The sequence below is a fragment of the Drosophila sulfurigaster genome, chromosome 2L, assembly GCF_023558435.1.
Source record: "Drosophila sulfurigaster albostrigata strain 15112-1811.04 chromosome 2L, ASM2355843v2, whole genome shotgun sequence".
NCBI classification, from domain to species: Eukaryota; Metazoa; Arthropoda; class Insecta; order Diptera; family Drosophilidae; genus Drosophila; species Drosophila sulfurigaster.
In genome coordinates, this window is record NC_084881.1 from 22,460,872 (window position 1) to 22,485,247 (window position 24,376).

At 37.3% G+C, this 24,376-nt stretch overlaps 2 protein-coding genes across 2 annotated transcripts in view; one reads left to right on the plus strand and one right to left on the minus strand.

Annotated features, from left to right (window-relative positions):
- The window catches only part of LOC133848156 (protein eyes shut), a 63,366-nt gene that overhangs the window by 30,607 nt on the left and 8,383 nt on the right, over positions 1-24,376 (minus strand). Inside the window, exons 2-3 of the mRNA XM_062283604.1 lie at positions 12,721-13,858; positions 7,593-7,741 (exon numbers count right to left, since the gene is read on the minus strand). Coding sequence (XP_062139588.1) covers positions 7,593-7,741; positions 12,721-13,283 — 712 coding nt within the window. The 5' untranslated portion in view covers positions 13,284-13,858. The remainder of the gene's footprint in view (positions 1-7,592; positions 7,742-12,720; positions 13,859-24,376) is intronic.
- The window catches only part of LOC133850729 (MKRN2 opposite strand protein), a 65,905-nt gene that overhangs the window by 29,779 nt on the left and 11,750 nt on the right, over positions 1-24,376 (plus strand). Inside the window, exon 2 of the mRNA XM_062286905.1 lies at positions 3,698-3,825. The gene's annotated coding sequence lies outside the window, so the exon portion shown is untranslated. The remainder of the gene's footprint in view (positions 1-3,697; positions 3,826-24,376) is intronic.

Genomic DNA, 24,376 nt, shown 5'->3' on the forward strand with positions numbered 1-24,376 from the left:
GCACAGCATATTTGTAAAGAAAATTCGAAAAATGTGTTGATGAAATGACTAGAAATTTACGATGTGTGCTGTGCATTGTACGAGAATCGAATAAGTTTTAAATAATAAATTTAACTATGCAACCAATTGTTTAAATTTCCATCATATTTTCTCTCGAATCCAATTATTAATATTTGATGGTCTGTTCCCAAAATAAGCATTATTGATGTGCGAAAAACTTGCGCTGCAATGCGCTGTGAATAAATTATGAATTTAAAATAAACAATTTCACAATTCTCTCTGTGTCCCCAGGTGCTAATAATGTTGATGGCTTAGAATTGCAGCTGGGTTTACCTTACTTAGCTGGCAATTTGTATGCGCATTTAATCCCCGCAATCTGTTTTCGGGGGCTGCGTTTAAATGCGCTGCGACAGTGAGCAATGAAATGCACTTTACTTGACTCATCTGTGGGAAACTAATCACAGCTTGCTGTGGATGGGTTCTAAAAATACGTCATGCAACCCAATCCAGTACGCAGAGGGAGGGAGAGGGAGAGAGACCCCATTAAATCAATTCAAGTATGTCACTCAGTCAGCTCAGCGGCAAGCAATTGGAATTCGTATATCCTTTGGTGGGTGGGTTGTTCGAGGAGGTTTGCCTCTGAGTTCGTTCACCACTTGAATGTCTTGTGGTGCGCATTGTTGCGCTTTCAATTGCACTTTTTCGCTGTGCCAACGAACAGCAGCAGCAGCAGGAAGTCCCCCAAGCGTTGCCAGGACAATGTCAAGCCGGGCCAAAGAATCCTGCCAAGCTCATTTTCACGGCGATTGCCGCGGCAGAAACAGTAGCTGCATATGGGCGACACCCACACACTCTTACAAATGTGTGTGTGAGTGTATGCAACATTTAACCTACATAGATGTGTTTGTATGTGTGAGTCTTACAGCTTTTAATTAATTGAATTTTGTACTATATTTTCTAGCTTGGAATTTCGTTTTCCTTTTTATTTTTTTACTCGATCTCTCTCTCTCTCTTTCTCTTCGCTCTTTTTTTCTCTCACTGCCTGCCAATTTCTATTGAATTTGCCAGTCGCGTTGCTCTTCAGCATTTCTCCTATTGAAATGCATGTGAACAATTTTCTATCGGCAGCCTGCAACGTTGCGTAAAATTAGAAAGTATTGTGCTGAAGTTCAATGGGAAAATTTATGAGTGAGAAAATCGCATTTCACTTGATCCAGCTAGCTTTTCACTGCTTTTGCTGTCTCGCCCATCTTTGCAAGGGTTTGTGGCAAAGTACGAAGTATGCAATTAATGTACTTTAGGTAGAATTTATAATATTCAACTATTCAATGAATTTTTCAGAGGAATATTTTGTGGAATTTTGAATGCATTTTCAATATACCAAATATATCCTTCGGTCTGTTTTAGTACTTTTGTGGTAAATTTTTGGTATATTTTTCTTAAACATAAGTGACGGGTATCTCTCGGTCGAGCACACTCGACTGTAGCTTTATTACTTGGTTACTTTTACTAAGAATTTACAGCACTCTTTAGCTAATGCCCTGGCATTAATTAGTATTTATCGGCATTGATTTTTCATAATTAAAACATATGTATTTAAATTCATTTTGAACCCATTTAAAGTTATTTACAGTGTGCACTTTCAACCTAATTTAGCCAGAGACATAATAGTGTGCACACAAAGTGTCATCGGGCAGCACAAATCTGGCAACATTCGATTATAAAGCTAAACCAAAACACAATAATAAACAACATTCTCTCTTTCTCTATCGCATGAAGTGTGTCAAAGGCAGGCGCATAAGAGTTCAATAAACTCGAAAAGTTTGTATTACAAAATCAATATGCAATATTATGAATATTTTATTGCTCGCCACACACTCTGTAATGCAAATAACAACAACGATTGAACCAAAACTAAATCCCCAAAAGGCAATTGATTAGCTTCAAAAATGGCGACAATTGGATGGTCACAAATGTATTTTAATGTATGGCCTAACATATTACCGATTCTCTCTCTCTCACTCTCTCTCTCTTTTTCACTCTCGCTTCCTTTCACTCTTTCTGCCTTTCACTCATACCTTGTCTCTTTCATGCTTAACCAAAACACCCTGGCAATTGAGTAAATGAAATAAAAAATTTATGCAAATCGCCGAGCCACGTGAAATTCAATGAATTTGGATTTGTTTTTTGGTCGAATCCCTCGATAAATCACCATTAGATGAATTTTTAAAGTTTCCTTTGCCCAAATCGATGCTATTTAAAGCTTTCCAATATCTCACCCTGGATTATGATTAATGGCCCAAAATGGTGAATGGGAGGCGAGTTTTGGGAATGCAATATGAAGTTTGTTATTCGCGCAATCGCTCCAAGCTGCCTCCTGTGAGCACCCAAAATTGCACAAAGGAAAATTTTGATTGGTGAAAAACAACGCACACACATAAAAAAGAGAGAAATGAAAATAAAAAACGCATCAGAAAGACAAAAATCGGTTGGTTCGCAAATGAAGCAATGAATGCATGCGCAGCTGAGGCAAATGCTTGTTTGATTGAATGAATGCGCATTGAATACGTGAAAATGCACAAGCGTATGAGATCCATTCGCAATGCTCCAATCATGCACATATTTACATATTCATATTCATATTCACCTGCTGATAGTGCACAGAAAAAGCGACAGGAAAATTACGATAAAAACAAGCAAATGAAATAAAGTATGCAGCAAAGTTAAGGTAGACAAAAAGAAAATTAAAAAAAATGAAAAAAACTGCAATGCTGCAATTTGAATGCATTTTTTTTACGTACTGCACAAATAAAATATTAAATGGGTAGATTCGTAGTATGAGTTACTTCAGAAAGTAATAGGAAAAATTAAATGTAAATTAAAAGTAAATAAATATACCAATTTATGCAATTTAAGTTAAGTCAGAAAATTCAAAGAATTAACTTTATTATTTTTAAAATTGAATATTAAGTTATTCAAAGAAGTAGTCGAAAAAATTAAATGTAAATGTAAAGTTTGAATATTTATTTGTTAAATTCTAGTTTGTGAGTTATATTAATTTAATTTTTATTTTAATTTAAAATAAATTCTTACTTAAAAATTTTTGAAATTACAAGTTGAAAGTTTAAAGAATGTAAAGAGTATGTTCAAATAATAGAGAAGTTTTATTTTTCTGTGGATTGCAATGCTTATTGTTGATTTGGTGAATTTTACCTTATTTTTTTTTGGTTTTTTACTTGAATATGAAATGCAAATTTCAATGTGAATAGGCCTGGCAATGGCTTCAACTGCAATTTGCATTGTTTTCGCGCTGAATGCCCCTCAGCTCTTTGGCCTTTTGGCCTCCTCGCTGGCAACGGTGCAATGATTGTACAAAGCCCAGCCAAGGCGATGCCTTTGCTCAGGATAAAAGGTATTGTTGTTGGGTTTCACAGTTGGATTGTGGAGAATGATGTGTGTGTGTGTGAGTGCGTATGCGTGTGTATGGCAAGGGGAGCAAGGTTATGCCGCAGTATTTGTAGATTGTTTGATAAAATGTGTGCCATTAGAGTGGAAGATTTAGGGAAAGCATTGTTGTGATGCGAAGTTGACTAACACGTGATAAAGAGCCTAAGCAGCTCATGCTATATGCATTAGTACCTACCCAAGGTTAACAATAACGTATTCGTAATATATTCTATACTTAATCTACTTACAGATATCAAACTATCAGCAGTAGTTGAAGTCAAAGCCGGGGAATCTAAGTCAAACCGATTCAAAGGAAATACGTTAAATGCGGTTTAACTTAATGCCATTTTCGGTTTGTGATAGAAACCAGGAAATTCGGTAAGTGGAACATACAAAAAACAAAAATATCTTTTTGTTTACATGATCTACATTTTTGGTGGGCGGAAAAGCTATAAGCTTTTATCTCCAACATGCAGATACCAGAGAGTTGACCACCTCAAAGAAATGCAAACATCAAAAGGTGAAATGCAGCTGAAAGGCAATGTACACATATAAAAGACCATAAAAACCCAACGCGCGAGCAGCTAAAAATATTAATTAGAATGTTGGCTGCATTTGCAGCAACATGCGCCATTTTCATTTTCATTTGCATTTCGAAATTTTTTAATGTTGGGGCGAAAAATGTGCAAATTTTACTTCATATTATATTTTTATTTGTTTTTCTTTTTTTTTCGCTTTTTTCGGCATTGCAAGGTAAAAGGCACCTCAAAAACTCAATGCGCGGTTTAATAGAACGCCAGGGGAACTTGTTCACTCTTCACTGCATACCCTGTAAGCTCGATATAGTGATGATGATTGACTTGGAAATATTTTAAACACAAATAGTTCAGTCTCAGCATTTCCTTTTCATCCTCTTCAATATTACACCATAATATCTGGAAGTATTCCTCTCTAAGTTGACTTGGAAATGTTTAATATACAAACATTTCAATTTCAGTATTTATTTCCTTCTCAAAGTATTCTCGAAAAAGCGATGATGATTGACTTGGAAATATTTCAAATACAAATAGTTTAGTTTCAGAATTTGGTCCCTTTAATATTTCAACATTAGAGCATCTCGAAGTATTCGTCTGTAGACTTGAAAAACATGTGATGATTAACTTGGAATTTGTTGAAATATAAAAATTTCAGTTTCAGCATTTATTCCTTTAAATATTCCAGCTTAGGGTATCTCGCAGTGTTCCCTACTTGAGTGAAGTGCTCGCACATGTTTCTATATTTCGCTTCTTCCACTATTTTTGCTTTGTTTCCTTTTTCTACCTTTTTGTAGCTCTTTTTGAGGCCCATTCATTCGACGCTTTTCATTTCCAAATATATGTATATATGAAATTTTTGCGTTTGCTTTTTATTTGCTGTAATACGAATATTTTTTTTCTTTCTATTTTTCCAGACTTTTGCATAGTTTATTGCTTCATTTCCGTCGCTTCGCGCGTCTGCAAAAAAATCTATTTATTATATAAATTTCTCCCTTTTTATACTTATTGTTGGCTTTACGGATGGATAGCATATTTTTGTATATTTCATGTCGTCTGTTTTTTTTTCTTTTTTGTACTTTATTTACATTTGAACGTGGCGCAGTTTGCAAAGAGCAGACGCTTAGTTTCTGGTTTTGTTGTATCTCTTCCGCTGATCCACTTAAAATTACTGGCAAACACAACACCGTGCATAATTTCATTTGTTTTGTCTACCCTTTCAATTGGGTATTGTGGTTTTTCAGTTAAATCCGTTGTCCATTAAGATGGAATAATTCAATTATGCAGATAATCTAAAGCAGCTCTTGAATTTAATCAATTATCGATAATCGCTAGATAATAGAGAGAACACTGCTTCGCTTTAACTAATTGAATTCGATTAGAGTAATCAAAACTCGTCTTAATCGTCTTCTATGCTTAATGCTATATGTTTTCGCTACGTGTTTTTTCGCTTAACGAATCTTTTATTCATGGTAATTTAATGCAATTGTTATGCTGAACAAAAATTAAGCAAGCAATCGAAATTATTGCATAAACCGGGGCGTATGCGTAATATTTCGTATTTGATATAACAAAATTGGTTAAGAGTTTGCTGGTATTGTAATGAACTTCTCTCAATTGGCCACCCAATTTCCGTTCGAGTTGTAAATTGTATTATGCTTACCGCAAATCTCACTTAACATGGCCTTAATTGACACGTGTTTTGTCTAATTCGACAACTATGCGAATTGTTGAAGCTTACATTTATTTTCATAGTACACGTTAGACTCTGCTAATCCCATCTGTATGTCAATTACTCAATCCGCCCTACACCGCCCCGCCCCGTTCCGACCTGGCCATGCCTCTTAATAAACTTTTGCCAACGTTTTGCTAGACCACAAATTTGTAGCAATTTGTATGCGGTATTAGTTGGCGTTGATGGGTAATGCATATAACACCTACACGATGGCTATAAATTTCACTAAATTTTATAAAGTCAACTCTTGAACACACACACACATACACCCACACACAAACAGAGAGATGGAGAGCCTTTTGCTAAGTGCTCCTTCTCACACGTAGCAAAAGTAAATGTGTTTATATGTACGTAACACGGACGGAAAGTACACGAAGCCAAAAGGATGAACATTAGATACATTCATGCTGAGACTTCCCATACTGGGCCAACACACACACACACACACACACACACTTAGATAAACACCCACACAATCGTGCTCTCTCATACATGGTTGGACACACAGTCGAAGGAGACTCATACCAGCAGCATTCACACGTAGCAAGTGGCAAGTTAAGCACCCAACATTGACTACCACAATAGACAACATTAAAGTTAGTTTGCCAGCTTTCGCTCTTCCTCCATCCTCTCTGTGCTTCTCTCTTGAGACACCTCCTCAACCATTTGCTAGCTGCACTTGTTTTTTTTTTGTCATTTTCTTCGTTTTTGGGGCATGATGTTTTCCTTGTGCAGTTTGACAGCTTCGAAAATTGTATTGAAAAGTTCAGTAATTATTTTGATAGCTGCTCAAAAGTTGCACATTTTCATAAACAATTTGATAGCATAATTGCTTTATACAATATTCAGAGTTAGACATTGACTTTTACAAAAAAAAAAAACTTTAATTGTAATAGTTTTGTTATGGTTAAATGTACAGTTTGGAACTGCAAATGAATTGTATTAACTTCAATAAATGAATAAATTGGCAAAGTTAGGAAAACTTTTTAATACAATTTAAATTATGTGATTGCAAAAAATATTGTTAACATATTTATTTATCTATACAGAATACAAAATTGTAACATTTAAATATGTTACAATAGTTAAACTTGTGTCTTTTTACGTTACAGAATTTCGTGTCACTTTCTTATTTGTTTAAAATATATTTATTTTCAAATTTAATATGTTGCAAACTAAATTATCAAGGGTAATTAGCTTGTCGACTTGCAAACACTTTTCGTATATATATTTAAGTTATTGTTCAAATTCTTTAGTTTCTATATTTTCTCATTTTGCCACAGTGCGCGGGCGTTGCAATAAAGAATAGATACATGTGAGCGAATGTTGCAAGAAAAACTAAAACACATGGAAAGGAAGAGAAAGCATCGTCCATTATGTTTTTCTTCTTTTTTTTTGTTCCTTGACTTGCCGCAAATTTTACAAATACGTTTGGCGTGCTTTGCAGCGAAGGAGTAAGGAGTAAGAGTCGGAGTATGAGTATGAGTACTCGTACGAATGAGTGAGTGAGTGTTTTGTGCCCACCTAGTGGCATCTCGGTTTGGTGTGTGTGTGTGTGTGTGCACTCCTCAGCCTTAACGCTCCCGGAGTGGCTGCTGTGGGCGTTGCTTGTGCACCACTCGCTACTATTTATATGTATTTTTTTCGTTTGCTTAATAAAAATACATTTTGCACGTGGTGTGTGTTGCGTTGCCCTGCCCACTTTAACAGTGGTTGCTCAGCGGGCTGTGCAACAACTTTTAGTACTTACTGTGGATATATACTATACATATTTGTTGTACCAGTCGAGTATCAGCTGTATCTGTGTTGAAGTCTGTGTCGGTGTCGGTGTCTGTGTCTGTGTTGGCATAGCGCAAAAATAAACCGCACACACTTACCAGAAAATCCTTCCGGACACGTACAATTGTAGTAGGCAACGCCATCCACACATGTGCCGCCGTTTTGACAGGGTCCCGACCAGCATTCGTCCCAATTCGTTTGGCACTGGATCCCTGTGTAGCCGTCAATGCAGTAACACGAATACGAGCTGTCGTTGTAGTCGTTGTTGTTGTTGTTGTCGCAGTTGGTGTTGTTATCGTGACACATGCGGGGACGTGGAAGAAGATGGCGGTGGTGTGGGCGCAACGGTGTGTCAATGATGCATCAAACGTTCAGCAACACAAAAAAATTTGTTTTGTTGTAGGCAAACCCATAAAAAGAAAATAGTACAAAAAAGATGAATAAAAAAGGAAAATGTAACAAGAAAACGTTTTAGATAAAAATAGTTTCACAAATAGCACAATATGGCGTAACACACTGAGAAAAACAGCCCACACAGAAGTGTCATCTCAACTTGACGGGTTTACGTAATAAACTTCAAGATGTTAGTATTATTAAAAACGAATTCATTCGAAGTGGAAGTGACATAGCGGCATGAAAAGGATAGTCTGGCGGAAAATTAGAGAAATTTATATAGAAAATATTCCTAATTATTATACCCGCTCTCCATACGGTAGAAGGGTCTTAGTTGCTTTGGCTGACAATCTTTTGTATTTTACACCATATGGTATATTTTAAATGTATATTTATATATACCAAATATAGCCTTAAATATATTTTATGTATTTTGCGATTTATTGATTTGGTATATTTAAAAACCCCGCATTTTTTTGCTTTTATTCAAAATAACTAGTGGTCGAGCACATTCAACTGTAGCTTTCTTACGTGTTTTTCTTTGATTGATTTAATTTAACAAAATTTACTACAATTTCATTGCTTCAAATGGCTGACCGTGTTCATATATTAGTCGTCAATTTAGCGTTAAATTTACTTATTAAATAAATGACTGTAAACTTGGTTAGAAACATCTGCTTTAATAAGAATAGATTTAAGTTAAGGTGCTAATAACTATTCTAAACTATTGCTACCATATTTATGGCATCATTTTATTCTGTGGCAAGTGTATTTTGTTAGTCCTCCAACGTTCAATCCTTACGACTGCTCTTATTTCACAGCCATGCATCTGTCAGTGGAATTACTACAATCAGCCTTTAGCCTTCAATGTGCTTGCAAAGCTCTTGACACATTAATATGCAAGTGTTGTGGAAGTAACTTTTTATCAGTGTGGCATGGTGTGATTGTTACACTCGTTGCTAGTAATTGAAGTGGGCCACACTTTGTGTGGTCATACAAATATATACACTCTATTTATCTAATAGAAGAATGTGTTCATGCACATACATACTATATGTACTATGTGTATATGGATTGAGCTCAGTTTGGTGCTCAGTGCTCTGGCGAGTGCTATAAACTTGGCCAACGTACTCGAAACATTACGCTTGAGTAGTGGAAATAAATATTTGGTAGCCATTTGGGATTGGTTTTTCGTACTAAGAGTGAATTGAAATTGAAACGGAAATGGCAATGGTGACGGCAACGGCAACGGCGACGGCAGCGGTGGCAGATACTAGTTACGGAACTGCAAAAGTGTCAGGGGATTGTCACCGACATGGCTCAACATGGCAGATATTTTCTAGCTTGGTCTTCTTCTTGTTCTACTCGTAACCAGCTTCACTGTCATCTCATGCAGCTTGGATAACTTTTGCAGGTACACAGCTTAATTAAAGAACTTTTGTAGTCGGACGAGCTTAGGCGGATTGCATAGTGGGTTCTCTCTCTCTCTCTTTCTATCTTTTTAAGCCTCTCTCTCTCTTTCCGTCTGTCTCTTTTATAATGGATTACATTACGTTGCATTTTGGTAGAGCGTTGCTTTGTTTGTTGTTGCCCATGCTGAAGCTCATGAGAGGCCCATTGAAAGGGTAAAGAAAAACACTTTTGTTACTAGCTTTGACTACTTGACTTCTACACCCTGGAGGCCTGTTGATTTGTTGTCCTGCCAAAAACAATTGCAGTGAGTAGATAAATGGCCTTGGGGCTCGCATTAGCTACTAACCAAGTACCATGTCCGTGTCTATGTCATGTCCATCATGTTGATGGCAACTGCATCAACTGAGCACAGCAATAATGCATGAGTGTATCGAGCTGCTCAATCAGAAGCTGAAAATATGTTTCAGCTTAATGAATTTGCTTAAAGGAGCGTCTTATCTTTGGTTATTAAAGATGTTTGTGCTGTTGTCACCATGTTGACATCATGAGATTCACAAAGAAAGGTGTATATTTATAAGTACATACGTAAGCTTAAAGATGCTGGTGTTGCTGTCATCATGTTGATTGCATAAGAAGCGCAAAGAGAGGCGCATATTTACATATGCTATCTTAAGGATTTGTTCAATTTTATTAAGCTTCCTTTAGCTGCTCATAAATTGTTGTCAACCTTTCCTATCGTAAACTTTAGCTGTTTGTTATCGCATTAATTCGATTTTTATGAAAAACCCGTCCATCCATTGTTATGTTGACTAACTCTGTAAACAATTTGCTAAACATTACACTTTGCACATTTCGCGTGCCAGTTTTATGGGCAATCATTAAACTTTGGCTCATCTTTGATATGAGTCATAAATACTGATATTTGCACAAAACTAGTCGGAACATAAACCACGATAAGCCAATAAAATATCAATGTACTCGCTTTCTCTCTTGCTTACACATCCATAATCAGAACTTTTGCCTCAAGGGCAACTTAAAGATGGGCGAAACTATTCATTTAATCCGTTTAAATCTCATGGAAATCGTGTTAAATTTAATTGCAGCTATAAATTTTTCTTGGCAACACATAAACTTCTATCCGACCAGTTGTTACCAGTTACCAGCTCCTCGAGCTCCTTTTGGCTCCTTTGGCTCCTTCGACCAAACTAAACTGGCGGTTATGTCAAGAAATTCGCGCTAGAAAACATTTCAACCGTTCCGCCATTTGGAGTCTCGCATTTGACTTGCAGCTTTGCGCAAACTTATCGTAAAAATATCGTAAACGCTTTTTATAGAGCAAATTCACTGGCTGTGAGATTGTGTGTTGTGCTCTTTCTCTCTCTCTCTCTCTCTATCTCTCACTCGATGTCTGACTGACTTGAGCGTTGGGATTTTAAGGGGTTTAGAGGTTTTTGAGCTAGCCACATTCAGCGGTCGCATATATCGCGACAAGCGAGACGAGCAAAATAAAATGCCAGTTACTTAGTTGTATAAATGTTGCCCAGAACTCCCAAAGTGGAGAGAGAGAGAAAAACAAAACCAAGACAAATGCAATGGCAGCTGTTTCAACTGCGCTTCAGCATCTTGCCACTTGTTTGTGCAATTGGCATTGAGCAATAGTCTTCATATGGCATTCACACTGTAGGATACGCGTAACTCGCACTCATATATCCTTAAGTAGCGTTGGCAGTGGCAACTGCGTTACTGATGGTTCTTGCAACATTGTGCATTGATATACTGTCGCACAAATAACTGAGCGCACACGAGTAATGCCTTTGCGAATTGTGGCATAATGACAGCGCATAAGCTGGACGAGAGCGTTGCCATGTTGTTGGCAACAAGATTAGCGTGAGATGAGGGATTGAGCATGTTGTTTAAATGCAGTGGGGGGAATTGATAATATGGAACTAGGTGACTTGAAGTTTGAAGTAAATACGAGATCATACTTTAATTGGCTCTACGCCTTTGTCTTATGCAAGACTCTAAAGAAAAATTTAATTCATTATGTGATACTCTTGAAACAAGGTTATAAATGCAAGTATTTATAAAAAGATTTGAAACTTGACTTGAGGTACAGAAAATAATGTGATTTAAATTCGTGAAATTAAAGTACTAGCTTAATAAATTGAAAGTTTTAAATCCTTTTATTAAATTTCGATTGTTTCATGGTTTCAAGACGTTGCTTTTTTTTTACTAAATCGGAAATATTGTCAACTAAATAGCGTGGCTATTTCGAAAGACTAGGTAGATAATAATGAACTAACTAATGTAAAGTTTAAAGTAAAGATGATCTTTTAAATGGTATTTCGCCTTTGCTTTATGATACTCTTCAAAGCAATATGTGCCTATTATGCTGTACTTTCACTCCTAAAACCAATTTGTGACTGCTAGACAACACATTTCATATACATATATAAAGTAGATTTCCGGTCTGTCTCAATGTCTCTACCGAAGAGAAAGTGATTTAAATTCGTGAAATGAAAATACTAGTATAAGAAATTGCAAATTTCAAATACTAATTTGAAGTATAAACTGGATGTAAATAATGTAAATATTGATAGTTCACAGTTATAGAAATTTGAACTATTGTTATTGTTATAGAAAAGTTTAGAGTACTTAACAAAATTAATATATTTCAAAAGAGATTTATGCCATTCAATTGCTACGGTTTTCGCTAATTTTGCTTATGCAATCTATCTTAACATTTTCTGCTCTTATTATTCACAATCTATCAATGCAAATTTTTTCAATAGTATGCATATTTCAATAATGTGGAACTCTACTTATTTAGAAGCTTAATAATGCATGGATTTGCTAATATAAAAAGCTTAGTTTAAGATAGATTAGCTGCATAATTAACTGTGTGTATGCATTGGACTTTGGACTTGAACACAACACTGTAAGTTAATAACGTGAAGCTTATGCTGCTGTTTCTGCTGCCAATGAAACCACTTGTTAATGGGCAACCCACTCGACTGGCAGCACAACTTGGCCTCATTTGCTAAAGGGGGCATGCTTAAAAAGGCAAATAGGGGCAGATAGAAAAGCAAATAGGGGAGGATAGAGGCAGCTGCAGCAGGAGCATCAACATGTTTGCCATATGTGGCGCTGAGGATTGTGGATGGGCAATCGATGACCAGCAGCGGAGAAGCAAACAGAAGGCGACGCTTGGCGTTGCAAGTGCCACTGCAACTGCAACTGCTGCTGCTGATGCTGCTGCTGGCGTTCAAGTGGTGCAAGTTTATTGCCACTCGAAATGTGTTGAACGGAGTTTATTGGCTTGGCGATAATAAGCGAAAAAAGCGCCTTGTTTGAAGAGGGCAACTAAGTTGCTTGTGCAGCGGCTTGTGGCATGCGGCATGTGGCATGTGGCAAACTCACCTGTTCAGGCCATCGATGCAGACGCCAAATACACACGGATTGCTGAGGCAAGCGAAACCCGCTTGACTGCCGCACACCAGCAGGCTGAGGCAGACCGTCAATAGCAGTGGACCCGACTGTCCAGTCCAGCTCTTTGCTAATGTCCTTAATGTCCTGACGATGCCGTTGCGATGTGTTGTTGTTGTAGCTGCTGCTGCTCCTGCTGCTGCTGCTGAGTTTGCACAATTTGTTGTTGGTTTTTCTATTGTATTTGTTGCTGTGGCTCTTGCTGCTGCTGTTGCTGTAGTTGTTGGCATCTTTAGCAGGTGGTTTCGTTGCAAGTCCGTTAATGGCTTCGTGGCCAACTCCAGAGTGGGTCCAGTGGTTGTTGCACCATTCGCCGTCAGTGGAGTGGTTGCTGCTCCTGTTGCTTCAGCTTCTGCTGATGCTGCTGCTGCTGCTGTTAATGTTGTTGTTGTTGTTGATGTTGATGTTGTTGCTGCTGTCGTCTTTGCATATTTAATGCATTTATTAATTAAATCACGTCTGCGGCACATTTCACTTTGCAATTTCTCTCGCTCCATTTTGCAGAAAATTCCTTAAACTTTGTTAATCATACGCCCCGTGGCGCGTTTGATTGATGCTTCTACTGCTGCTGCTGCTGTTGTTGCCGTCTCCTAGCTGCTGCTGCTGTTGTGTGTCGTTTATTTGCTTGCTGTTGTTGTTGTTGCTGTTGCTGTTGCTATTTGCATAAAAAATTCGCTCTAGTGCTTTATTAGTTTGCATTGTTTGCTCGGCAATTGTTCATTTCATCTAGAACCCCTTGCGTTTCTTTTTTGCACTTGAATGCTTCTTTAGTTGCTTTTATTGTCCGACATTATTGAGGATGCAGTCTCTGCAGTGCCTTGCATCGGAATCGTATTTCTTCTTTTTCTACTGGCCACTGGCCAACTGGGGGGAATGTCTTTGCACTGTCCCCTTCTCACTTATTATTATTATTACGATGTATTATTAGGTTTTATTTCTTTTCTTTTCCTCTTTTCGTATCCGTTTCGCTCTTTTGCTGCTGTTGCTGGTGATATTAGTTCTACTTTTTCTCCATCTGGCTTCTTACATTTTTCCAACTACAATTTCGTGATGCATGTTTTCAATTTGTAAACTGCAAAAAAAATACAATAAAAATATTAATGTAAAGTATGAAATTCTTGTTAACAATGTCTTTATTGTCTGTTGAACAAGTGCTTTGTGCTCAGCGAATGTTTTAATGGATAGACAAGTGTAATCTTTGATGTGCAGCTGGAACTACTTAGATTAACTATAAAGTAGCAAAAAACTGTTGGATTTTCTTTAGAGGAACGTATAAACTTCTTAATGAGAAAGCAGACTAAATATACTTATATACTTATACTTATGTAGCTTATGATTAAAACTTGTCTGAAAGACTGGAGATTTAAGAGAAAAGTTAATTAAGCTTATAAATTTGAGAAGTGTTAAGTTAACAATATTTCTTGCTGTTTAAATTCTCTCAAACTTTTAATATGTTTTACTCTGATTATAATATATAAACGATTAATAAGCTTCAAATTCAAAATGTATTGAAATTAAAGTTTAAAATAATTTAATATAATAATATATCAATGTGCTGCACGAAATATTGATTTCAATAATTTTGATGAAAAGAATTTATTTTAGAGAATTGCCTTATTTAATGTACATACTATATACCATTTTATTAACATGGAAAATACTTTTCCATGGCAAAAAACTACAATCGGATCTTAAATGCTTTAGGTGATCATCTATTATATGTTGTACTCTATTTTATATTTTTATAATGTTGAATTATATCGATATACCAAATATAGCCTTCGCTATATTTTGTCATATATTTGGTATATTTTTTAGAATATAATTTTGTTTAAAAGCATATTTCAAAACAATGGTTTCTTGAGCCATATACATATGACCTTTAATCTTCAACTCGTATTTCACAGCATTTCTCATTTCATTTAATTTCGCTGCGCTTCCTTGGCGTTGCACCATGTGTCAAAATAGAATGGCAACTTGTTCGCATTTCGAATGCTCGCCATATGTGTTTGTGTGAGGTACTTAGTTTTGGCCATTAAAACGAAATGGCTAGACGGAATGACTCGACCAAAGCGCACAAAATACAATACAGTGCAATGGAGCACTGCCAACGAAGAGGATAGGAGTGAGGTGGGGCAAAGAACATGTGCTGGGATAAGCTGCAGCAAAAACCTAACAACTTTTTGTTTTCCAACTGCGAGTACAGAATAAATATATTTTATGTGCGACGCCAGACAGAAAGAGGTAGAGACAGCGAGTGAGAGAATGGGGAGGGAATGATAAGTTCAAAATTGAAACCGACGACGAACTGTGCACGTCAATTAAGGCGCAAGTAGCCAAAAAAAGCGTATGTCCAAGGCAATAAACTGGCCAGACTCACAACAAAAAGAAGCACAAAAAGAAACGACAGAGAAAAAGAGCGAGAGGGAGAGTGGGGAATGGAGACAGGATCAGCATAAATCCGACTTAACGTTTGCCAGCTGGCAATAAAAGTTAGCAGCCAACGGGACGTATGTGTAATGTTGCATTTGCTTGCCAACGGCGGCGAGTGGGTAATAATGCTTGGATTATGGCAATGAGTGCAATTGCAACAGCATAAGGATGTGGTCGACAACAACAGCAACAGCAACAGCAGAAGCAGAAGCACTCGGACAATAAGAGACGCAAACACGCAATCATAAAGTTAACACAATGAAAAGAGACAAGGATGATTGAGAGGGGTTAGGGGAGGGGCAAAGGCATGCTACATATGTGGGCAATAGATCATCAACATGACGATAAGCCTGATATCCTTGTTAGCCGCAGTCCAGTTGACACACTTGCTACTTCTGGTTGCTCTCATCACGTAGCCAGAGCTGAGGCAATCTATTAGGGGCACCTCGAGTGCAGAGGGGATAGGCGAAGGCGAAAGGGAAGAGGAGTGTTTGTTTGTGTTGCTGCCACAATGCTGTTGACGTCCTATAACTTTTGTGTGACATTCTCGAGTGCTTTTTGCTGTGGAGTGGCTGACGAGAAGAGGGAAGAGTGGCGAGTCGAGTGCTCGGTGCTCGTTGTGGAATGCCAACAAATTGGTTACACCTGCAGCGGCAAATTTTCGGAAATTTTAACTAGCGTAGAGTGTGTGTGTGTGTGAGTGTGTGAACGAGAGTGCCCCATAAAAACCGTTGCGTTCTCCTGGCTCATGCTGAAAAGCTGTGTCGCCAGAGCATCTACAGCAGCCAAAGAAAACCGAAGCTGAAGTAGAAGCACGTCCTGCCTTGGTTGCCTCTCCATTTCTCTTGCTGTTTATTTTTGTTGGCTTCCTTCGCTTTACTCTGCTATTTTTCTTTTTATGGCATTTGCACAACTGCAACTTTGTGACGGAAAGAGAGGGCGAGGGAAAAGGAACTCACGTTGGGGTCGGAGTGGTGTCATTAACGTTTGGTCCGTTTGGCTGCCCGTTGGGTGTGTCAACAAAATGTTGCAGATTTTCAGATGTTGCCTTCCCAGTTTCAGGCATCAACTTCTGCTTCTGCTTCTGCCTCTGCCTCTGTTGCTCTTTTTGATGACATTAATGAATGGGCCTTGTTAGGCAAAATGTGTAATCTAGAGGGTAATTATAAGCAGGTTTATACTTCTACCAGCCAGCCAGCAATATGCGAATTTCTCGCTCTTTCCCTCTCTCTCGCTCTGTGTTTGTGCCTCTGTTGAGTGACAGCTTTGAGGAGCTCTACAAGATGGCAGCAAAGCACACACAACAGCGAAATGCGAAATGTGAAATGGGGAAATGGGAAATGCAACTGGCAACTGGCAGCTGACTGTTGGGTAGGTGATGATAATGATGAATTGCGAAATGATGTCTTTTGTGCCATTATGATGAAGGGCTCAGCTCTTGGCTCAGCGTCAAAGGCAAACATATTTTTGCATTTCAAGCACTTTTCCAGCCAAGCTGAAGACTACTTTTAAAATAGGTTTAAAGCTTTTGAACTCAAGCTGCTCAAAATAAGTTGTAGTTATTTAAAAAGAGCTTGACATACATGCTCCATAATTATCAAGATCTTTTTGAAAACGAAATGAATACTAGTTATATGCATTTCTATTTATAGTTGCTTGTGTCAAGGTTAAAGTCAAGCATGATATTTTAAAAAGTCTGAGAGGATTAGCTACACACTCTGCCCTTGAAGTTATGACAAGTTACTTGACATGTAACTCATAGAGTTCAGCTTTTTAAATCCGCTACCCATAGGGTAGAAGGGTATTATAACTTTGTGTCCCCATGTAATAGACAGAAGGAGTCATCTTCGATTTGATCAGCGTAGCGTTAAAATTGTAGTGGCTGTTGCTATCGAGTCTTAGTTGCTTTGATTGAGAATCTGGTATATTTTGTACTCTACGGTATATTTTAAGTGCAATAGTATATCGATATACCAAATAAAGCCTTCGTTATATTTTTTGTATTTCTTCAGTATCATAGTTTGGTATTTTTAAGATTAAAATCGCATTTGTTGCTTTTTTTTGTTTGCAACTTACAGTCGACCACACTTGGCTTTAGCTTTCTGACTTGTTAAGTTATAAAAATAGTTCACAGTCATTTATAGAAAATATTTGCGTGCAATATAGTGAAGAAAATGAAGTTGGATGCTGTTGAAAGTGCGCAGCATGCAGCATATCAATATCTCTAGCTTTAGCTCAAAAGTAGTTGGAAACCCCTCGGGGCGATGACCATAAATATTTGGTATATTTTCATATTTTCATAGACTGAGAAATCTCAAACGCTGCAGGCAACTTTTGTATTAGCCACTGCAGCAACTGTCAACTGTCATTGAAATCCGTCGTGAACAGAAATGCAACTAAATTTTTTGGGTTTACATTTGGCTTAAAGTGGTTGCAGTTGCCCAGTACTTTTAGTTCTAGTTTGTTGTTGTGTGTAGGCAATTTGTGCACATAAATTTAATTAAAATGTCATTGTTTATTATTCCGGATCTATTTTTTTGTTTAGCCAGTTTTGCATATTGTGTCTTTGAATTTATGCAAAGCGTCGACCGGCAAACAAAGTTGGCACAACAAGAGCAAAAAAAAGCGAAACGAATGCAAAGAATCAACTCGAAATATGCTGAGACCAAAGAATGCAAATTAGTTGAAATATCGCTCTTCCTCTCTCTCTATTTTGCCTCTGTCTCTGTCTCTATGTTTCTATGAGCTAACTTTTGACTTTGCAGAGACACTTGAAAATGTTGTTAATTAATTCCGACAAACATTGTGTAAATATTTGAGAGCACTGTAAAGGCAAACAACGCTACATGGCGCTGCTCTTGGTACTGTGCTCAGTTAATGTTGTATTGTTTGAAGACGCCCGAAAGTAGGCAACACATATTACAAATGAGTCGTAGACACGTGTGTGAGTGTGTGTGTGGGGCGCGTGAAAATCGATTTGCCGAAAATAAACACGCACACCACAAAATAATTAACTTGTCTGTGCAAGACATATGAGTAAATACATTTTGCCACTCTTCCTTCGACAACTACACAAATACAATTACAATTCAGACAAAGCGCTACTCGACTGAACCCCTAAGTAACCACCACCCAACTAGACTCTGGAGCGTACCTTCTACCACCAGCTCCTCTTGTCCATATAACACGTGTCTGGCAACCACTTCCGCTTGCCTTATTACGACTCGTTCTACATAGCTTTTTCTCTCTTTATGCCAACTTGCAGCATTGGGGCATTGGAGCGTGGGCGTGGCTCTGTTCTCTGTTCTCTGTTATTGTTGTGGCTCGTTTAAATTAATTGACTTAAATCAATTTCTGACTTTGACGTATTATGCGCAATTTCTCGACCACAGTTGCCGCAAATAATTTTCATAACTCATACGCTGCATTGGACAGCAGCTCCACAGAGCTCCCGAGTCTAAGCTGACTTTGAGATACCAAACAATTGAATAATGAATGCTTTTTTTGGCTGTACGGGGCTATGACGAAGTGCTTTATGAGTGCGGAATAAATTGACAAAAGTTTTGCTTGTTCCGTATGCCGAATTCAATCAAATTATAGACCAAAAAAAAAAGGAAGCATTGACTGTTGCTCTATGCTGTACTTGAAGTTGCTGTGTAATTTCGTTGATGTGGGCCACCGTGAAATAATTTATTAATTATACGAATTATTAAACAGCATAAAAACGCAAAGCAAACGTGATTGCTGATTGATTAAACATGAATAAAATATCGACTAATTTCTTACATCGAATTTGGAGAGTGAATTACATAATTAAATAATTCATTAAATAAAGTTTGTCAAACTTTGAAGGAAATCTTAAATCGATTTTAGAGAATGAATTACTTGAAGAATAAATTAATTATTTATTAAATAAAATTTCTCAAAAATATTGCAATGTGAAGAGTATGGTATAGTTTATATTTAAAGTCTACCTACGATCAATTCTAAATCATTTTTGAAACCATTACCTGGCCAACATATTTCAAAAAAAGGGAACACAATAACTTATTGCCACAGCAAATACTGTGATGCATTGTTGCAATTCTAGTTCTGTTTTTCTCCGGTAAGTTTTCACCAATATTTCAGTAGATTACAGCATAGTATCGTCGCTATGTTTTCGTGCCACGCCCATGTGTCGCGTGTTGAGTGCAGAGCATTTCTTTGTCTGCTATATTTGCGAAAGTGCAGAAAGCAGCAGGACATTCGAGAGATTCTTGGGCAGCAGATATATGGCCGGCATATCCTGGCACTGCATCTGTGCCAACTGGAAGATTAAGTGCCAGCACGCGCGCTTCTCACAGCATACACTGTGACTCGACACACACACACTAAGTTACACTCTTATGTATATACTCTTACACATGCTACAAGAAGATTGCGTATACGCCGCTTAGTACGAGGGACTCATATTGCTTGCTCTGGTAACTTGTGCTTGGCTCTCTTAATGCGCCCATAACTGCGAGTGGCTTTCCCTTCTTCTTCTTCTTCTTCAATTTCCCGCTCCTTTTCTTCGCTGTGTTTCCCTCCAGCTTCGTCGTCTTGCCTTGATGGCTGACCCAACGTTTGCCTTTCGGCATTAGCATTGTTTTTTGCTCACTTCTCTCGTTTATGTTACTTTTTTTTGTTGCTGGTTGCCCTTGCCGTTTTCTAAATGTGTTTTAAAAGTGTTTTGAAAATTGCTTTTGATTTTCTTTACTTTTCTTTATTTGCTGCTGTTCTGCTGCTTCTTTTTGGGTTTCGGCTCCACTCTCTGTTCTCGGCTCTGCTTTGTAAATGTTATTGTTGGCCGCATATTTTGCGTGGGGTTGCTGCTCTTCGGTTTGGTTTTGGTCAACAACCATCGCAGACTCTGTGCAAACACGTTTATGTCGTTCGCTTGTCCAATATTTATTAAAGCAATCTGTTCCTTTGGATTTCTACAACAATATTTATCTTGCAATTTATGCTCGAGCATACAGATAAATGTTACTACTTGTTGTCGACTTTGTCTAGGGGACAGATGTTTGGCCACAATTATGCTTAGTTATTCCCCTTTACGGATAACATCGCCATTGATTTGTTGCATAGGTAACCAGGGCAAAGTAATGGATTTAATATTTCGGAAATGAATGAAAATGCTTTCGAAGTTGAGCGAGCATTAAATGATGGATCGCATCAATTACTTTGGCATGCGTAAAGTGAAATGGGAAATGGATTCTTATTAAATTGTCTACCAAAAGGGAAAGGTATTGAAATATGATTGAAATAATAATTTGGAAATTAATTCAATTTGAGAACAAAGTTCACTTTACTTTTAAGCATTTAAATTCATCTTTTAAATGCCTCTAAAAATATGCTTTCCTTTAATTGTTATTTATCTATCAAAAGGGAAAAGAATTAAATTATTTTTGAAATGTAATTGAAATAATAATTCTGAAATCAATTCAATTGAAGAAAAAGGTTTACTTTAACTTCAGGCGTCTATAAATATCTTTAAAATGCCTTTTAAAATTGTGCTCTCTTTTAATTGCTATTTTCAGACCAATTATTTATCGTGAGTTGCCAGTTCTGAAATTATTTTTGTTTATGAAAACTGACTGGAATTTGATAAATGTCTTTGATAAGTTTGCTGTTTACTCAATTGTTGTTGTTTTTTCTCAAGGAATTTTCATTTTTGGTCTCTCGCAAATACGCAAACAATCGTTAATCTTCGACAAGGCAAAAGAAACGAAAATAATACAAGTTGTTTACAGTAAAGATTCGTTGGCATTGCCCAATTGTTTCCTATGCTCGTATTTCACTGACTTTTCGGATATTTACCTCTCCTTTTTTTTTCTCTTTATACCAGGTACCCATAGGGTAGAGGGGTATTATAACTTCGTGCCTGCAGGAAATGTATGCAACAGTCAAAAGGAGGCATAAAGTATATATATTAAGTCTGTCCGTATGAAGACCTATATCTCAGAGACTACAAAAGATAAAGATATACTTTTTATTAACAGCACTTGTTATTTTTGCACGCAGATCAAAAAAAGGATACTTTAATCGGGTCTTAGTTGCTTGGCTAACAATGCGGTATATTTTGTACACTATGCTAATTTTTTAAATGAAGTTCACAATGCGTATCGGGTATCTCAAAGTCGTGCACACTTGTTTGCAGCTTTCTTACTTCTTTGTTTGTTGCTATTTTCATTTTCCTTTTGCTTTTTTCGGTTGTTAAGATGGCCAAGCACTTTAACGAATTATGTGAGGCTCTTTATTTATCAAAAATCAATAAGTGCACACTGCCTCCTACTCGGAGTAGGGAATATATGTGAGGTACGTGGAAAATGTTTTGCTAGCAACAGTATTTGGGGTAAAGTCTCTACTTCGTACTTTCTGAGCTCACCGCAAAATCGTGCCGCAAAACACAATAAAATGCCAACGCAACCGCACACAAAATGTAGCATAAAACAGCATAAAGTACGGCTTCGGCCTACAGGCTCCAAGGCAATTCTCGACTGCCAGAGGGAGTGGAGAGTGAGGCGGAGGGGGGCGTGGCCGCAATCGGTTGGGATAGGCGATATGGTAACGGCTACAGCATGGATACATCGATTATACAAGGCACACAGCAAACTGGGCGACGATTACAACGAGTCTTTGCTTCTGTTTCAGTTCCAGTTGAGCTCAGCCTATGCTGTGTGTGTGTGTGTGTGTGTGTGTGCGATGGTGTGTGTTGTTCTGCCAAAATGTTGCCTCAACATGATTTCAGATAATTTCTTTTTTGCAGTCGTGTTGGTTTTTATCATTTTAAATGGCAAAATATACCCACCATCAGCTTTTGTTTATTATTGTTTGCATATTTTGGGCGCATGTTTGTTTTTGTAAGCCGTGTGCACATATTTTTGTGGTGCACTGTGTGTGATATGCAATTTGCAATTGACAAAGTAAATTAGCTTAATTTATATGCAGCTTTATAATTTGCAATTTAGTTTAACGCATGTACAACGAGGTCTTATTCCAGTTAACGAGTTCGCCCACATTACGTGTTGATTTTCATAATTTTAATGCGTAAATTGGACAGATAAAGTGGTTTTCGTAATACATTTTCCATTACACGCGCGTTGAAAGAGCAGTTCATAATCATTGTTAATAAATAATATATATTATTAATGACTTCTTTAATAATATCATTTTAATTGAGAATGTTTGCCTTGGGGTCAGTTTTGATTTATGGCTCATTTTAACCATCATAAAAAACTTTTACGAAAGAATTTTCCTCTTTCTCTATCAATTTTCATTTGCAAAGATTTCCGAAAACTTTCATGTTAGTTCTTAGTTGAATTAACTAAAAATTGTTAAGCTTGAATATTAAATAAACAAAATGCTGATTTCAACTCTGTGTTTTAAAATATAATGAGACAAGGATGTCAGATCGCAAATCCAAATGTATTATCGAATTAATTATAAAAAAATGAGCTTAGGATGCTGGCTGTTCATTTGGGTGAAACATATTTGCCACATTGTTGCTAAATCTGTGAAATGTTAAAAATGTGCAAAATTAAAAACAGCCGCAATTAAGTTTCTTTTTAATGACATTTTAAATGAGCGCTCTAAATATTTTTAATTACTCGACTATTTCCAATAAGCTGCAAATTAATGTTAATTTACGCTCGCCTTCGCTTTCGAGGGTCGCGCTCTGCGTTTAAGGTCGCCGAGGAGGAGGAGGCGGAAGTGTGGGAAGCTGGTCGGGATTGAGGCGTGGAGCGTTGGTTGGCTGCCACGCCCTAATTGCAATATTTTCAACTGATTAAGCGACATCACGTAGCTGCAATTAAATTAGCTTACAAAGTGCGCGCTGCTCTGATGAAAAACCATTTTGGGGAAAGTCAAGCATTTAACTTTGTTGTCGTTGTTGTTGTTGTTGTTGTTGTTATTATTGTTGTTGTTGTTGTTGTTGTTGTGGGGCAGCAACATAAAAATAAAATGCGCTCAAAGGAATTGGCTGGCGAGTAACGCGATGAGGCAAGTTAATTAAGAGTTGGCCAAAAGCAAAGATGGCTGAGGGACGCAACTTCAGCGACAGCGACATAAAACCGCCAACAGTGTTGTTGTTGTTCTTGTTGTTGTTACTGTTGCTGTTGCTGCTAGTGGCTGCTGTCAGCAGCTGACCAAATGAAGAGCTGACTGGACCGGGCAAACGCTTTTGTGTGTGTCTGTGGCCCCAGAGTCGGTTGAAGGGCAGGCCAATGCTGCACATCGCTCTGCGCTCGGAAGTTAACGCTGAGGAGACTCCACCTCGTATACGTATTCTCGTGTAGGCACCGTTAACCGCATGTTCTGGGTCTGCTCTTGCATGGCGAGAATTGTGGTTTGAGTGACTGAGTGTGTCAGTTGCTGCTGCTGATGGCAGCGACTGCTTTTGACTTTGATAATGTTGGCAGTTGGTTCGCGGCTTGTTGCAGTTGTTGTCAATTGGCATCGGACTTGTTATTGTAAAGTGCCAATTGAACGTGGTCTCCCTATATACACTTTCACATACGTATGCGTAGTTAGTGTCCTTTGAGCTATTAAGGATCGTTTATTGCAACTCTGTTTACTTCAGATTCAAGCAAATCTCCTCTTAATTAGCGATTTAAGCTTCAAAAGCTAGAACAACACGCAGAGCAGGAAAATTGTAATTAGTTGAATATAATGTACATTGTTACATTACATTGTCTACGGTTAATAAATAAATATTTCTGAAATTAAGTAGCTTGGTGTTATGTCATAATATTTATTAAATAAGGTTGTCTGAAATAATAAAAGGAAAAACTATTCCAGAATAAGTGTTATTTCAGTATTATTTTAAGTGTAAAGTAAACTTTTTTGTTGAGGCAAATTAAAGTTTTCTTTATTCCATTTTGGAATTATAATTTACATTTTTCCCAATGTTTATTATATTACCATATGCTAAGCATTTAATAATTTATATCAAAGTATGTAAATGCTGTAATATATTCGCACTTTGAGTTCTAGAAACATTTCTCAACATGCAAAAAATGAAGTTTTCTTTCCAGCGCCAACATAAAATCTATTTTTATGCAAATGAAATCTATTCCAAAATTAATGTTATTTCAGTATTATTTGAAATGTAATGTAAACTTATTAGTAGAGA